Source organism: Euleptes europaea, chromosome 2 (assembly GCF_029931775.1).
Source record: "Euleptes europaea isolate rEulEur1 chromosome 2, rEulEur1.hap1, whole genome shotgun sequence".
Lineage (NCBI taxonomy): Eukaryota > Metazoa > Chordata > Lepidosauria > Squamata > Sphaerodactylidae > Euleptes > Euleptes europaea.
The window spans coordinates 27,221,752-27,238,019 of NC_079313.1; the positions used below are offsets into that span (position 1 = coordinate 27,221,752).

The following is a 16,268-nucleotide window of genomic DNA, read 5'->3' on the forward strand; positions in this document are numbered from 1 at the left end:
ATGCATTTTGCCTATTGTCTGTTCCTGGTCGTGCCAGGGAGTGAAAGGGCCAAAAGGAGGTTGGCAGCTGAACTTTCCCCCTCCTTCTTAATGTATTTTGGCATTGCGTTTTTAAAAAAGAATCAGTTTCTATGAGGATACTGTCTAGTTTTTCGCCAAAGAGGCAACCTCCATCGAAGAGGTAGGTCAGTAGGAATGATTTTGATGAGTAATCTGCTGGCCATGCCCTAAGCCAAAGTGCTCTCCTGGATACCAAGGAAGCTGCTAGGGCTTTCGCTGAGAAAGTCATGGAGTCCAGAGTGGCATCTGCCATACAGTTAACTGCCTTTAAGACTCTGTTCAGACCTTCTGACACACTTCTATTTTCTTGTAGAATTAGGTCTATTAACTTCTTGGTCCACATGATGTATGCCCTGGCAAACAGGGTTGCAATGGCAGAGGCTTGGACCGAGAGGCCAGATGCCTCATGAGCCTTTTTGGTGGCAAAATCTGCCTTCCTGTACAGGGGATCTCTGATGTTGCCTGCCCCCTCTTTTGAAAGTAGACCCAAGGATTGGAGGGCTGCAATAGGAGCATCCACCAGTGGGGCCTGAAGAAGGTCCATGGCATGTGGTTCTAGGGAATATAGCTTTTTAGTGCTAATGAGGACTAAATGCTAATGAGGTATGTCCCAATCTTCCCTTATTAGGTCCTTGACGTTTTTAGGGAAAGGGGAGGATCTAGATTTAGTTTTTAGTCTAGAGAAAAATAAATTATTCCCCCTGAACTTGAGCTTATTTTTGACAACGTCTGTGTCCTCAGTGTTTTATGCATGGTCGCTTTAACCTGCATACTCCATTCTCAGGTTGAGTTTCCCCTCACCATCACACCCCACCCTTTTCCAACCCCCTCCTCAAAGCAGCATGCCGATGGTTAAATAGGGGAAAAAAGAAGACTGGCTTCTCTCACAGCCAATCACAAAGCAGTGTGTAAAGAGGTGGGGATTCAAGTGCTTCCTGCTACCTCGGAGCTCTTTCTGAGCTAAAGAAAGGCTTTTTAAAAACGAGGCTTGGATTCCACCCCCTTCTTTCAGATTGCTCCGAAAGCCCAGAGGAGGAGAGTGAGTCAGAGGCTATGCCCCGTTCGACTCCTAGGGCTTTCACGTCTGTGATTCCCAGAGGGTGATGAATTGCGCTGCTGTGGAGAGAGGAGTCCAGCCACTAATTGCTCATCTCCAGACATCAGCTCTTCACGTTCCTCCTGGGTTGCCATTTTCTCCAGATTAGAAGGGGGGGGGGAATGAGACAGAATGAAGACTGAAGGAGACTAGAATAGGGAACTGGATATAGGTAGTAGGTAGGGTTAGATAAATAGTTTAAAGGAATAATCCTAATCTAGTAATGCAGAGCTAAGGCTCTATACTGCTTTCTCCCTCTGAGGCAGAAGGAAAACTGAAACATAGAGGGAGGTCCTAGCTCAGGGGACAGGAAGAGGAAATTTAGAATCCTGCCTCCCTGCGCATGAGTAGGAAACCACCCGCTGCTGAAGACGTCCTCCACCCTCAGAGTGAGAATGTTACATCTTCAGCATCACCAGCAGACCATGTTGGGAGGAGGGGGACGCAAGCAGGCTTGAAGAAGTAGGACAGTCAATCAAAGCTGTGAGCATGTGATTCTGGGCCAGTCATTGGGAGCCAGTTTGGTGCCCACTGAGCTGTGCAAGCATGAACAAAACAAGACAAGTGGCTGGCTGATAAGAAGTGAATGGGTCTTACCTGGGGCTGAAGGGGAGCAAAGCCTGAAAACTCATCCTTGTCAACCACAGATGCTACAACCTGGAGGTGGATAGAAAAACAGTGCTTTATTCAACCTGGTAAATCGTTTTTGTGCATTCTTGTTCTAGTTTCCCCAGGCTGAAAACAAAGACTATTTCTGAAAACAAAGACTAAATTGCAACCAGGGTTTGGTTAATGCCATGTTTTGGGTGCTACATGAACTAAAAGAACAAGATTCCTCATTCAAGCTGGAAGTCGCAACCAGGATGAAATGTCACCCAATAGCTGTTTATAACAATTCTTACCTTGTCATTTACTACATTTAAATTTTGTTCAATGAATCCCAGTCTGAAAGCACCTTGAATGAAAAGTTCTAGCCACTGTCTATTGCCTTCAACAGAATTTGGAGTTATGACTGAGACCACAGCCCAAAGGATTGTGGGCCATTTACCTTCTTTTCCGTCCTCATCTCTGCCTGCTCATTTTCGTTCTTTTGCTTGATCCAAGAACAACATTAAGGTATCCAAAATTAAATACACCCTACTTCAACTGAACCCTATTGTGATTCTGCTCTGTGAATACTGAGTTTGTGACACTTCTTAAGATATTTCATAAGCAGTGATTTAAGGAATGATATTTCAATAAGCAAAATTAGGGTTACGGCAAAATTAGGGTTACGGCAAAATTAGGGTTACGGACCAGCAACTTTTCAACAAGACTCTGTAGCTGTGCCTTTTGCAGTAGGATGCTTGGTGGCGACTGGAAGGCGGCACTGCTTCTTTCCCTGCTGTGAAAAGAGGCATCCACTGAATCAGCGACTTAGGGAGGTGGTGAGCTCCCCCCTCACTGGTAGTCTTTAAGCAGAGGGTGGACAAGCACTTGTCAGGGATGCTCTAGGCTGATCCTGCATTAAGCAGGGGGTTGGACTTGATGGCCTGTATGGCCCCTTCCAACTCTATGATCCTGTGATTTCTGCACACCACACAGCTTTTTGACACAAGAGAAGGGCAGGGCAGGACATTCTTTGCTTCTGGTCAGTTGGAAACATGGTTCTGATTTGAGCTGAGTTTAAAAAGGATTCTTTATTAATTCATTGGGGGTGAAATTTTCCATTACTTCTCCTTCTGTTGCTGATTGACTTCCTACCGTGGCTTTCCCCAAGTAATCTTTCTTCTCCAGCTGGGCCACTTGCTTTTCATTGGGCCGAAACAGCTTCCCCTCAGGTATTGTAAAGAGCTCGAAAAGTCTTTGCTTCTGCACATTAAACACACACACACACAAAATCAATCACTTTTTTTTTCCAGGCGAGCTGCTGAAAACAGAGCTTGCACCGATATTTTTTGTGCATACTATTTTTGTTTCCCATACTTGTTACTTTAGATCCTGCATTTAACCCCTTTGTTTTTCAGCTGTACTACTCCTGAGTCCTCCACTAAAGAAATCCCTTTTCTACCTCTTCCAAAATGCTGTGAGAAATATAACATACCATGTGGCTGCAATATCTTTGGATACTGAAGGACACTTCCTTTACATCAAGGCCAAACATGTGCCCTGTGTCAAACAAATAGAAAAGAGGACCAGACCCCTTTTGTAACTTTAATAGTTACCTAGAAGAGGAGATCTCAACAAGTGCAGCTTTTCTCAACCTGGCACAACAAATTGTACCTCCTGACTCTACCTTTGCTACACAGCTGAGTAGGGTTGCCAGGTCTCAGGATGTGACCCAGAGTTTCAGTGGTTTAACCTGTTTTCTCAGGGTCTCCTGGGGAAGGATTTATCCTCAGGACTGGCAGGTAGACAAGAGGGCAAGTTGTTTTCCTTAGGGCATATTCCCGGCCTTCCCATTTTATTCTCAAGTGTAAACCACCAGTACAGCAGTATCTGTCAGCCAACTGAAATTTCAGGTTCATGTCACCTCAGTTCGCCTCAGAGCCGTACGAGGAAGGGGGGGTTAACCTTTCATCCTCCACTCAGCCCCCTGCTTTGTCATTTGAATACTCCCCCTTTAAATTGCTAATGTCAAGGCAGGGATTTCAAACTGTGAAACGAAGAGGAGGTTGAAAAACGCTTGCCAGTCTCCAGGTGGGGCTTGGAGATCTCCCCAAATTACAATTGATCTCCAGACTACAAAGACCACTTCCCCTGGAGAAAACAGCAGCTATGGAGGGTGGACTTTACGGCATTATACCCCCACTGAGGTACCTCCCCTCTCCAAACCACCTTCCTCACCCCCAAATATCCAGAAATGTCTCAATATCCAGAAATGTCTCAATGTCTCAATCCTAAACTCAGATTGATTCTAATCTTGCCAAAATTTAGCCAGAAAAAAACCCCCAAGGGGACAGAAATTGAGGTTGTTCAGAGAGCTTTTCGGTATCGTGTTGAGACTTTGTACAGAACAAGGGACTATGAGCCCCTCCCTGTGCTACACAATTCTGGTCCAAATGGAAACCACAGTGTGTACATAAAACAAAATAGGAGTCCAGCAGCACCTAAAAGACTAACAAGATGTATTCCAGCAAGTTATGAAGTGAGTCAGAGCTCACTTCATAGCATGCACAAAGTGGTAATCATTAGGCAGCTCAAACCTGCTGACAACAGAAAAGTATGGGGGATGTTACTGGGAGAGAGCAGTTTAAAATGATATCCAAACAAAAGAATAATCAATTCACTTGGAGTGGTTGAAGACCATTCCCAACTGTTGAGTGGTCTTCATTTACTCAGGGTAGATTGATTACTCCTTTGATTATCTGGCAAATAGCCGCAAAAAAATTTATTATCATCATCATCCTTTGATTGGATATTGTTTTAAGCAGCACTCCATTTGTAACATCCCTACCTCAATCTTTCTGTTGTTGGCAGATCTGTGTGTGTGTGTGTGTATCTGCCTAATGGATTTACTCACCATTGCATCTGATGAAGCAAGCTCTGACTCAAGAAAACTCACACTGACATAAATGTTGTTAGTCGTTAAGGTGCCACTGGAATCCTGTTTTATTTTGCTGCTTCAGACAAACATGGCTACCCACATGGAATTATAACATGTATAAAGGTAAAGGTAGTCCCCTGTGCAAGCCCTGGGTCGTTACTGACCCATGGGGTAATGTCACATCCTGACGTTAACTAGGCAGACTATGTTTACGGAGTGGTTTGCCATTGCTTTCCCCAGTCATCTACACTTTACACCCAGCAAGCTGGGTACTCATTTTACCGACCTCGGAAGGATGGAAGGCTGAGTCAACCTTGAGCTGGCTACCTGAACCCGACTTCCGTCGGGATCAAACTCAGGTCGTGAGCAGAGCTTTTGACTGCAGTACTGCAGCTTACCACTCAGTGCCACGGGGCTCTATAACATGTATATCAGGGGTGCCAAACATAAGGCCCGCGGGCCGAATCCGGCCCCTTGAGCACTCTCATCCGGCCCCCGAGCCAGCCAAGACAGGAATAAACAAATACCTTCTTCCCGAAGAACGCTACTATAAATCTATAGAGTTCTTAGCTCCTTTCCCCTTCATGGGCAGCTGACGCAGCTATGCTCCATCTGGCCACTAGATGTCGCTGGCGGGTCCTCTCTGGGGGCGGGGGGCCGTCGTTGTGCTTCCTCCTGGCTAGCTCTCAAGGGTCTGGCCCTTGAGAGCTAGCCAGGAGGAAGCACAACAACGGCCCCCCGCCCCCAAAGAGGACCCGCCAGCGACATCTAGTGGCCAGATGGAGCATAGGGCATGGAAGGCAAGAGCAGCGTAGCCCTGCTGGAGGGCTTTGTCTTTGGCAACTTGACTTTCTACCACCTCAACCCCGATTCAGACAATGTATGTAAGCCACTCCCTTTGTACTATGTGGGTTGGGACCCAATTGTACAAGGAGCGAGTTTGCTTCCCCCTGAAAACGGAGGCTTGGGCTGTGCTGTGTTTGCGTCTCTCTTCCGCTGGAGCTTCCTTTGAGCTTAGCCCCAGGAGCTGTTTTCAGTGGCATGGCCGAGCTTGTGCAGCAAGAGCGCTTCTGCGCTTGTACAGAGTCTCCCCTTCAAGGCTAAGAAACCTCAAGCAGAGAGGATTGGCTGTTTGAGCCATTTCTTAATTTGCCCAAGGTAGAAAGACTAAGACTGAACCCAGATTGCTAGTTATTAAGACAGAAACCTTTAAAATACATAAAAATATACCAACAATGCAAAAACATTTGGTATTCCCCCAGATATGCAGAAAATGGAGCACTTGTACTTACCACGCAGTCTTTCCTGTTTAAAGTTTTGGTGGGGTGCAGTTACCATACATCAACAAATAACACCCCCCCCAAGCAAATACAAAACAAATTTTTGGGAAGCCCCCATTTGCTCTACAGCCAGAGGTACGCTAATTAGACAAGTATTGGGGTGGGAGAGCAGAACCCCAGTTCTCTGAAGACAAAAGAATCCAGGAGAAGGACTGATTAAGAGCCAGCGTGGTGTAGTGGTTAAGAGCGGTGGTTTGGAGTGGTGGACTCTGATCTGGAGAACCGAGTTTGATTCCCCACTCCTCCACATGAGCAGCGGAGGCTAATCTACTGAACTGGATTTGTTTCCCCACTCCTACACGCAAAACCTGGGTGACCTTGGGCTAGTCACAGCTCTCTTAGAGCTCTCTCAGCCCCACTTACATCCCAGGGTGTCTGTTGTGGGGAGGGGAAGGGAAGGGGATTGTAAGCGGTTTTGATTCTGCCTTAAGTGGTACAGAAAGTCGGCATATAAAAACCAATTCTTCTTCTATGATGGGAGGAAATCTGCTGTAGCAAAAGACCCCAAGCTGCAAAGGGGTCAGAACCAGTATGAGTTAGTATTAAAAGTATATGACTAGGACAGGCTCCAATTCCATTCCTCTATGAAACTTACTGGGTGATCTTGAGCCCTCTCAGCCTCACCAACCTCACAGGGTTGTTGTGAGAATAAAATGGAGAAAAGGAAATTCTTGTAGGCCAACGTAAGCTTCCTGGAGAAAGGACAGGTAGATTGAGACCCTAACACAGGGCTGGGGAATTTTTTTTCTGCCAAGGGCCATTTGGATATTTATAACATCATTTGCGGGCCATACAAAATTATCAACTTAAAAATTAGCCTGCTATATTTGGTCAAACATTTAGCCAAGAGGCACAACCGGAGATGGCTCCGAGTGTCTGCCACGGAGAGCGACTTGTTTTTGAGCGGATTGCCAGTCTTAGAGCCTTCTGAGCTACACATCTGCCAGGACCCACAAAGACCAAATGATTTTGTGGGCCTTATACGGCCCCCTGGCCTGACGTTCCCCACCCCTGGTCTAGATTATTTTCCCCTCTTTTCTTGTGTTTTCTTACCAAGATGGATTCCATGGCCCTGTCTATTTTGTAATGTCGTGGCTCCGTCTTCATTTTCATCGCCATTGTTAAGTGCTCTTCAGCTTTTTTCCAGTCTTCCAACTTAGCGTGGGCAAGAGCTATATTGGATAACACCTGCCAGACCAAGAGCAGGAGAGTCAAAGAACACAAAATCCCATATATTCCCGTAGTACGCTAGTATGTGGTTGGGATTAGAGGGCTGGTTTTGGACTGGGGAGATCTTAGGTTGTATCCTTGAAGCTTGCAGAATGATTTTAGGCTAGACTTCCTCTTTAGGCTAGACTTCCTCTTTAGGCTAGACTTCCTCCGAGGATTATTGAAAAGGCAAAAAGGGAACTTGAACTCATTGGAGGAATGGCAGGATCCAGTGCATGGTTGGAGCCAGTGTTGTGTCATGGTTAGAGGGTTGGATTTGGGAAACCTGGGTTCCAATCCTTATTCAGCCATGAAGCTCATTGGGTGATCTTGGGACAATCACACTCTCTCAGCCTAACCTACATCACAGAGTCAGTTACTGTGAGGATAAAACGGAGGAAGGGAAAACTGTGTATGCCATCCAGAGCTCCTCAGAGGAAGGACAGGATAATAATGTGCCTGAAAAACAGATCATCCATTAAACCGACCCCTATGCCAGTTTCCGACGTCTTGAAATCAAGCAGCATTGAGTTAGAACCTAATTTCTCATCATCTTCTGCTTCTGGTTAACTGCTCTGAGCTTTGTTCAACAAGATCAGAACTTACCTCACAAGTAAAAAACTTATACTGCAGGCCCAGGATCTTGTAATCTATTAGGTTGTTTCCACGCAGCTGAGCCAGTGCCTCTTTAAACTCATTAATGGCCAACTGATAACTAGAAAGCAAGGGATACAGTCATAATGTCATTTTTATTTAAGTTATTTATAGTTCACCTTTCTCACTGGGACTCAAAGCAGATTACACAGAGTGAGTCAATACAGAGTGGGGATGGGACCTTCAGTAAATACTGAAATAGGATTTGGGTTGTAGAACCTACCAGAAATCTAAAAAACAGAACTGAAGCAAAGGGTAAGTATTAACATCACATTAGACGATGCAAAATTACATAGTAAGATCCAGCCTACAGAACACTATACACAGTAGTATGGACCACCGTCCCAAATAGTTTTTTCCAAGTAACTGTGAATAATTTTGTACAGTGTTACCCTATTGTCTGCATAGAAAAGCCCTCTTGAATAATCCAGTTTTGTGTAGTTTGTGGAAAGCCAAGAGAAGTGGACCCTTTGTGACCTCCTCAGGCAGGCCATGCCGCAAGGTGGGGGCCACAATGGAGAAGGCACATGTATGGTCAGTTGTTAGGGTTGCCAACCTCCAGGTACTAGCTGGAGATCTCCTGCTATTACAACTGATCTCCAGCCGACAGAGATCAGTTCACCTGGAGAAAATGGCTGCTTTGGCAATTGGACTCTATGGCATTGAAGCCCCTCCCCTCCCCAAACCCCGCCTTCCTCAGGCTCCACCCCTGAAGCCTCCCACTGGTGGCGAAGAGGGACCTGGCAACCCTATCAGTTGTTGATTTTGCCCATTTGCAGGTTGCCAGTGGAGTGACTGCAGAATGGGAGTGATAAGTATGCTCCATTTAGCTCCTGATAACAGCCAAGCTGCAGCATTCTGCACCAACTGGAGTTTCCAAATTGATTTAGTTGGGAGACAATGTACAGTGCATTACAGTAGTCTAGTCTCAATGTCACCATGGCATGGATCCAGGTGTTTCTGAGCCAGGCAAAACAGAGACCTAGCAGACTTTCACTCTAGGTTCGACATGCCTCAGATTTAGGGTTGCCAGGTATGGCATAGCAATCAATGGAAGACCTGGGGAGGGGGTGTGAGTGACAGCATGATGCCACTTCTAGGAAAAAACACGAAAGAGGTGTCCCACGACACTAGGAGTCACTGGAAACTCTATGTTAAAACCATAGAGTTTTGACAATACCTTAAGAGGGATGGCATCACTTCTGGGCGTTCCCTGGAAGTGACATCACACGGCCAGCACGGCAACTGCTTTTTTTCTCCTGCTGCTTCAAGTGGGGTATCCCCCACTCCCACAGGGCAGCTGGCAAGCCTACTCAGACTTGGCATTACTAGACTTACCATGATGGCTATGCTAGGCCTCAGAAAACTGATTTCCACCTTTTATCATAATAGACAGAGCTCCTTTTGAAGCCATCTTCAGGAATTGCTAGCGCTCTTTAGAAACCAGCCAAGAGGGATACAATAGGTAGGGGTGTGCATTTCTGCAATTCCATGCAAGTGCAGAAAACATACAAAATTTGATCCTGGGTGCAGAACTTGTCTCCCATGGTTTTCAATATCTACGTAAAGCCACTGGGAGAGGTCATCTGGAGATTTGGGCTGAGCTGCCACCAATATACAGATGACACTCATCTCTGTCTTGCACTACCATCAGATCCCAGGGAGGCTGTGGAAACTGTGAACAGGTGACCGGAGACAGTTTTGGAATGGATAAGTTGAAACTTGATCCTGACTAAAAGGATGTGCTACTGGTAGAGGGAAGATCTGACCCAAGTAATGGATTATCCCCTGTTCTAGATGGGGTTGCACTTCCCCTAAAGGAGCAGGTTCATAGCTTGGGGTGCTTCTGGATAAATAGGTGGCAGTGGTGGCCAGGGGTCCCTTTCAGCAGTTTCAGCTGGTGAGCCAGCTGTGGCCTTTCCTGGACAGAAAACATCTTGCCACTGTGGTGAATGCTCTGGTAACAGCTAGATTAGATTACTGAAATGTACTTTACATGGGACTGCCCTTGAAGACTATCCAGAAGCTATAGTTGGTACAGAATGCTGTGGCCAGAGTGTTGACGGGAGTGGGTCATAAGTACCATATCACTCCAGTCTTGTTGCACCTACACTGGCTTCCAATTTGCTTCCGGGCTCAATTCAAGGTGCTGGTATTAAACTTTAAAGCCCTGTACAGCCTGGGACCAAAATACCTCAAGGACTGTCTTCTCCAATACAAACTCCGGCCATCCTTGGGAGCCCTTCTCCGGTTGGCCCCGCCATCTGAGACTAGACGGGTGGCAACCTGAGAAAGGGCCTTCTGCATTGTGGCACCAAAACTTTGGAACTCTCTCCCCAGGGAGATTTGTCTGTCTCCCTCTATTGGTGTTTTTTGCTAGCAGGTAAAGACTTCTTTGTTTTGTCCGGCATATACATAATAATGGTTATTGGCCCTCCCTCTAGTGTTGCTTTTAATACGTTTTAATTAAATTTTATAATTATAATTTTTTATTATTTTTTATTATTTTTATAATAAACACAAAACAAAACAAAAACAGAAAAAAATATAAAATACATACATTAAAAAATCACATATATAGCGCACTACTTTTCCATTATTAATACAATATTCAATTCTCTTTATAAACCCCGTAGTGCCCTGAGTCCAAATCCCTCCCCCCCACCACAGTGCCCATCACCATTGGACTTCCGATGGCGTGTTATGACATTACAAAAAGAAAATTTCTATTATTATATCATATTTAAAATCATATTGTACTATAATTCGTTAACAATACTTTTAAAATCCGTTTTTGCCACTTCATCCCAATATGCGGCGGCCTTTGCCCATGTACATTTAAATTTATAATTATAATTTTAAAAGTATTTTTTAATTGTTTAAAGCACTGGTTCCCAACCAGGGGTCCATGGACCCCCAGGGGTCCGCGAGAACTAAATTAAGGTCCGCGAAACAAAGTTATAAACCCATCATAAATTAATATTTTCAATTAAAAGTTTTCTATTATAAAAAATATATTCAAATATTATTCTAAGTTTAATGTTTAACTAACAGTTATGATTAAAGTTTATTTTCAAATTCTCAGAATTTTTATTTTGAACCTTGGGGTCCCTGCACTGAACAAAAAAGTCCTAGTGGTCCCTGGTCAAAAAAAGGTTGGGAACCACTGGTTTAAAGTTTATGATTTTCCTCCTTGTGGACCCTGATTGAGTGGAAAGGTGGTACAAAAATGCTTTTAAACAAACAAACAAACAAACAAATAAAGTGACAGTGTTCAGCTTCCAACAGTGCAGAACTTGGGCTATTCTGACACAGCATTATTTTAAAAAAGCATTGAGTACATAGAGCTGTACTTATTGGTTAAGCAGAAAACGGACGGCCAAAGTAATGTCATAAACTACAGTAGCATCCTTGTTGTGTCAGATTCCATGTTAAAAAACAAACAGTAACACTTATAATAGAATTTATTCCAGAATTTAAAAAATGACAAAATATGCTAGTGTATGTGCTGGATCCTATGACACATTCTTCTAAGTCATCCTCCAAGAGAGAGGGAGTTTAATACGGTCCAAGACCAGCATAAAAACATACCAGATATACATACATAACACATATAAAAGTGCATCAAGTGTGAACCCCTATACCATCTTACAATCTCCAAGAGAGAAAGACCTCCCCCAACGGATAAGTTTTTTCTGATGAAGGTTTCCTCTGATGAAAAAAACCCTACTTCTTTGTTTAAGGAAGTCCTTCTCTATTGAAAGGCTTGGTGAAAGGAAATGAGACGATACCGTTCAGTGGGAGGGAGTCATAGGATCCGGCCCTAGGCCATTTCATATTGTGTTATTAACTCCATCCACTTCCTTACGTCTAGTTCAAAATCTCTTGTCTTGTTTCTTCTTTGGGCGGTTTTGTTCCAGTAAGAAAGAGAAACCCTGTCTGCACAAAATTTTTCCGAAGAGCAAACTTTCCCCTCCTCCTTCATGTATTACTACTCACTTTTCCATCCTGTAGGTGACAGTCCCTCGCTGGAAGTAGGCCACTGCTAAGTGTTTGTCGCAGTTAGTGCTCCTGGTAAAGGCCTGTAGGCAACAACAATAATTCATACACAAGCATAATTTCTGCCCCAAAGTGTACCCACAACATCGTAGGGTTCCTGGACTCCTAGCTGCAACCAGTATCAGCCGATGGGCTCAGCGACCCCCTCTGCAAGCGCCTTACCCGAGGCCCGCACAATTGGTGACCTACCAAGCCGTCCATAACCTATGTATGTAGGGTTGCCAGCTCCGGGTTGGGAAATACCTGGACATTTGGGGGGCATAGCCTGTGGAGGGTGGGGTATGGGGAGGGGATTCAATATTATAGAGCCCACTTGCCAAAGCTGCCATTTTCTCAGTTCAACACGAACCTAAAAATGTTCCTGCGACAAGTCTTTTCGGCTTACTGAGGGGACCCACGCAGTCTCCTATGGTTTTTGGGAAATATATGGTTTTTCCATATATTTTTCCATATTTGGGAAAAATATGGTTTTTGGGCTGGTTTTAAAATATAAACCTTCCCCTCAGTTAGTAGGTGTTCTTAAGGTGGCAAGTGCATAGGCATGGTTCACTGCTGTGAGGTGAGTTTTGTGGTGCGCAAGGAGAATATGGAGATTACTGAGGTTAGTACTGTTAGGGTTATTAATTAATACTGCCACCATTCAGAGGGATAGGATCGTGGTCATGGCTTATTAAAAGATAGGATCAGTCACACACGCGCACAAAAGAAACGAAGTCGTTTGTTTCAGTAAAAACCAATCTTTACTAGCTAAACTCAAAGGGTAGGGGTCACTGGGAGTAAAACAAATAATCCTTTCTACATTGCTAAGTTTCCTAACCTTGCCAGAAGCGTCTGGCAGGTGCTAAGCTTACAATTGAGTAGGCATTCTTGAAGGACAAAGTCGCCTCTCCATCCTTACAGGCTGGTATCAAAACTCAAACTGGATAAAAAAAATCTCCCCCCCCTTTTTTTTAAAAGGAATTTATTAAGATTAGAAAACAGTAATAGATTCTTTTAAATGTTATGAAAATGATTTTGGTGATTAAATACAATATGTTAAAAAATGATGACTAAGTAAACTATGTTAGGGGGTAACAAACGTATTTTCTTTACACTTCCTTTACCCTTTTTCCTTTCCTGTATCCCCAGATAATTTTAAAAATCAATAAAAATATCTAAAAAAAAGAAAAAAAGAAACTCAAACTGGATACTGCCTTCACTTTTTTTACAAAGGATTGTAAAAGCAGTAAACATGCAGATTGTTGGTGTACATGACAAGCACACACGTCTGCAATGGATACTCTGCTGACCACTTGGTTAATTAACACATTACATCATTTCCTTGAACTGGTCAGCATCTATACATTCAATATGAACCCTTGACTGTCTGACATGCAACAAAGCTCGCTACTTAATACCCAACAAGTACATAAACAACAAAGAAGATTTATTTCTTTACAGGTTGGGTTCAAGAAACAGCTCAGCAGCACAGGTCTCCAGGTAGACATGAATCAGTTCAGCAGCACACGTCTCCAGGCAGACAAACCTGGCTGACGCACATGCATTTAAACTAGTAATGTAGTTAGAATTTTCTTTAATGCTTTCAAGGTAGGCTTGCCAAGCTCCAGGTAGTAGCTGGAGATCTCCTGCTATTACAACTGATTTCCAGCGGATAGAAATCAGTTCCCCTGGAGAAAATGGCCGCTTTGGCAATTGGTAGGGTTGCCAGCTCTGGGTTGGGAAATACCTGGAGATTTGGGGGATGGAGCCTGAGGAGGGTGGAATTTGGAGGGGGGAGGGACTTCAATGCCATAGAGTCCAATTGCCAAAGCGGCCATTTTCTCCAGGTGAATTGATCTCTATCACCTGGAGATCAGTTGTAATAGCGGGAGCTCTCCAGTCACCATCTAGAGGTTGTGAAAACAGCAGCACGAAGGCTCACAATGGCGTGAATATTGCTATTTCAAAATTATTCTGAAAATCTTGACAATTTTTATAATATTTATAACTGAAAATAAGAAAGCGTTACTTCATGCATAGATACAGATTCAACTCAAGGTAAGTACACCAAAACAAAATACGTGCTCAATAGGCAACTGTGTCCTCAGGTAAGTTCAAAAAAACTTCCACAGACGTGTGGTGTAGACGTGGACAGTCTCTGTGGTGCACTTAGTATAGTTGAATCTGTATCTATGCATGAAGTAATGCTTTCTTATTTTCAGTTATAAATATTATAAAAATTGTCAAGATTTTCAGAATAATTTTGAAATAGCAATATTCACGCCATTGTGAGCCTTCGTGCTGCTGTTTTCACAGCTACGTTATCATCAGCATAGGTATTGTGTTTGTTGAGACCATCTAGAGGTTGGCAACCCTAGCAACTGGACTCTACAGCATTGAAGTCCCTCCCCTCCCCAAACCCCACCCTCCTCAGGCTCTGCCCCCAAAATCTCCAGGTATTTCCCAACCTAGAGCTGGCATCCCTCTTTCAAGCAGTCTTTTACTGACTAGATACTAGGCTGGATCGTCTCACGCGCACTCAGGATGCCACCCACACCAGCCTGCCCTTTTCCAAGAGTCAGACTAAATGGTACAAGGTCGAAGGCTTTCACGGTCAGAGTTCATTGGTTCTAACCAAGGTACAAGGTCTGCTCATTACCAGAGACAGGCCTAACAATTGGGTACTCGATTATCTCCCAGAGATGGAGCTAAACCACTCTGCAATGCTAGTAGGCTGAGCTACCCTTCACTCGCTCTGCTCTTTTGCTGAGCCAGACCTGAGCTGCCTCTGCTCTCTCCCTGCGGCAGATCTGAGCTCTCTCCTGCTGTGCTTCCCTCTAACTTTCCATCCATCTTCTCAAAGGTGATTGGATGCTGGAGCATCACTCCTGCAGCCTTAAGCGGAGTGGCTGTTTCCCCCTTCAGCCTCCTGTCCATCACAGCTCCATTGTGTGTTCTCTGGCTACGAGCCCCAGCAGCCTACCTGTTTCAGCCAAGATCGGCAAGAATTTTAGCATTCATGCACTCACCTGCAGTGCCTCGGCCAAATTCCCCATCGTCAGGTGGATGCAGCCAATGTTAAAGCAGATTTTGGAAGAAGGGTTCTGGATGGAGGAGAAAGCGTCCAAAGCGGCTGTCCAGTTTTTGCAGTCTGCTGCAGACACGCCCTCGCTCCAAAGCCGGATTGTTTCAGCGAGAGACATCATAAATCAGGGACAAACCAGATGCCTCGACAATACTGCTCTGTCTCAGACCGTCTTCCCTTTGAGCATGCAGCCGATGGGCCCTGCGTGCTTGTAGTTCTGCAATTCCTCTGAGAGTTTTTGGACGTTGCAAGCACACCAGGAAGTGACCCCCACTTCGCTAATAACTGAAACAGAGCAACTGCAACGAAGGAAGTAACGCAACACGGCCTCGCTGAGGTGAATTGGTTTTTCAAACAGAGCACCCTCTGTCAACTTCTTGTCAGGCCTGTCTTTGCTTTCTGATTCTGACTCCACCTGCAGGCTGCAGCCTAGCTTCCCTTTTCCTGAAATTCACTTTCTAAAGATCTTTTCAAATATAAAGTGCAGGTGGTGGTTGGAGATCTCCTGGGATTACAACTGATCTCCAGCCAACAGAGATCAGTTCACCTAGAAAAAATGGGCACTTTGGAAGATAGACTCTACGGCATTATACTACATTTAAGTTCTCCCACCACCACAAGCCTGCCCTCCTCAGGCTCCACCCCAAAATCTCCAGGTATTTCCCAACCCGGAGCTGGCACTTCTAAGTGCACTTGGACTGCTTCAGCAGAATTTCCCTTTCTTCTCATGACTCAAGTTCTGTGTTTGCAGTGTGGATTTGGGAGTGACTAGTGACTAATGCTTGCTGGGGAAAAGCCATAATTGAGTATCACCCTTTCAAAGGGGTGATGCCTTAACCATGATCATATTGCTAAATCAGTTTTGTTCCAGAATAACTATATGCAATCACTCCAGTGTTACATGTGAAGGAGCTACCCAAGACTCTTCCATTTCTGGAACAGCAATGGACATGAAGAAAGTATTGCCTAAGTCCCAAAATGCACATGCTGCCTCAAAAACGTGCGATGACTAGGGTTTCTAACCTCCAGATGGGGCCTGGAGATCTCCCAGAATTACAGCTGATCTCCAGACTATAGATATTAGTTCCCCTGCAGAAAAGGGCTGCTTTGGGGGGTGGATTCAACGGCGTTATATTCTGATGGGATCTCTCTCTTTCCCAAACCCCACCCTCCCCAGGTTCCAACCGCCAAAATCGTCAGGAATTTCCCACCCTTGAGTTGGCAATCCTAGCTGTAACTTGTTCAAGCAAGACCAATTTC

At 44.7% G+C, this 16,268-nt stretch overlaps 1 protein-coding gene across 1 annotated transcript in view; it reads right to left on the reverse strand.

The window, feature by feature from the left end:
- NCF2 (neutrophil cytosolic factor 2) overlaps positions 1 to 15,126 on the reverse strand; it is a 30,003-nt gene extending 14,877 nt beyond the window's left edge. The window contains exons 1-6 of the mRNA XM_056844339.1: positions 14,953 to 15,126; positions 11,885 to 11,967; positions 7,838 to 7,946; positions 7,076 to 7,210; positions 2,900 to 3,007; positions 1,754 to 1,813 (exon numbers count right to left, since the gene is read on the reverse strand). Of these exons, the coding sequence (XP_056700317.1) occupies positions 1,754 to 1,813; positions 2,900 to 3,007; positions 7,076 to 7,210; positions 7,838 to 7,946; positions 11,885 to 11,967; positions 14,953 to 15,126 (669 nt within the window). The remainder of the gene's footprint in view (positions 1 to 1,753; positions 1,814 to 2,899; positions 3,008 to 7,075; positions 7,211 to 7,837; positions 7,947 to 11,884; positions 11,968 to 14,952) is intronic.
- Between the last annotated feature and the right edge of the window lie 1,142 nt (positions 15,127 to 16,268).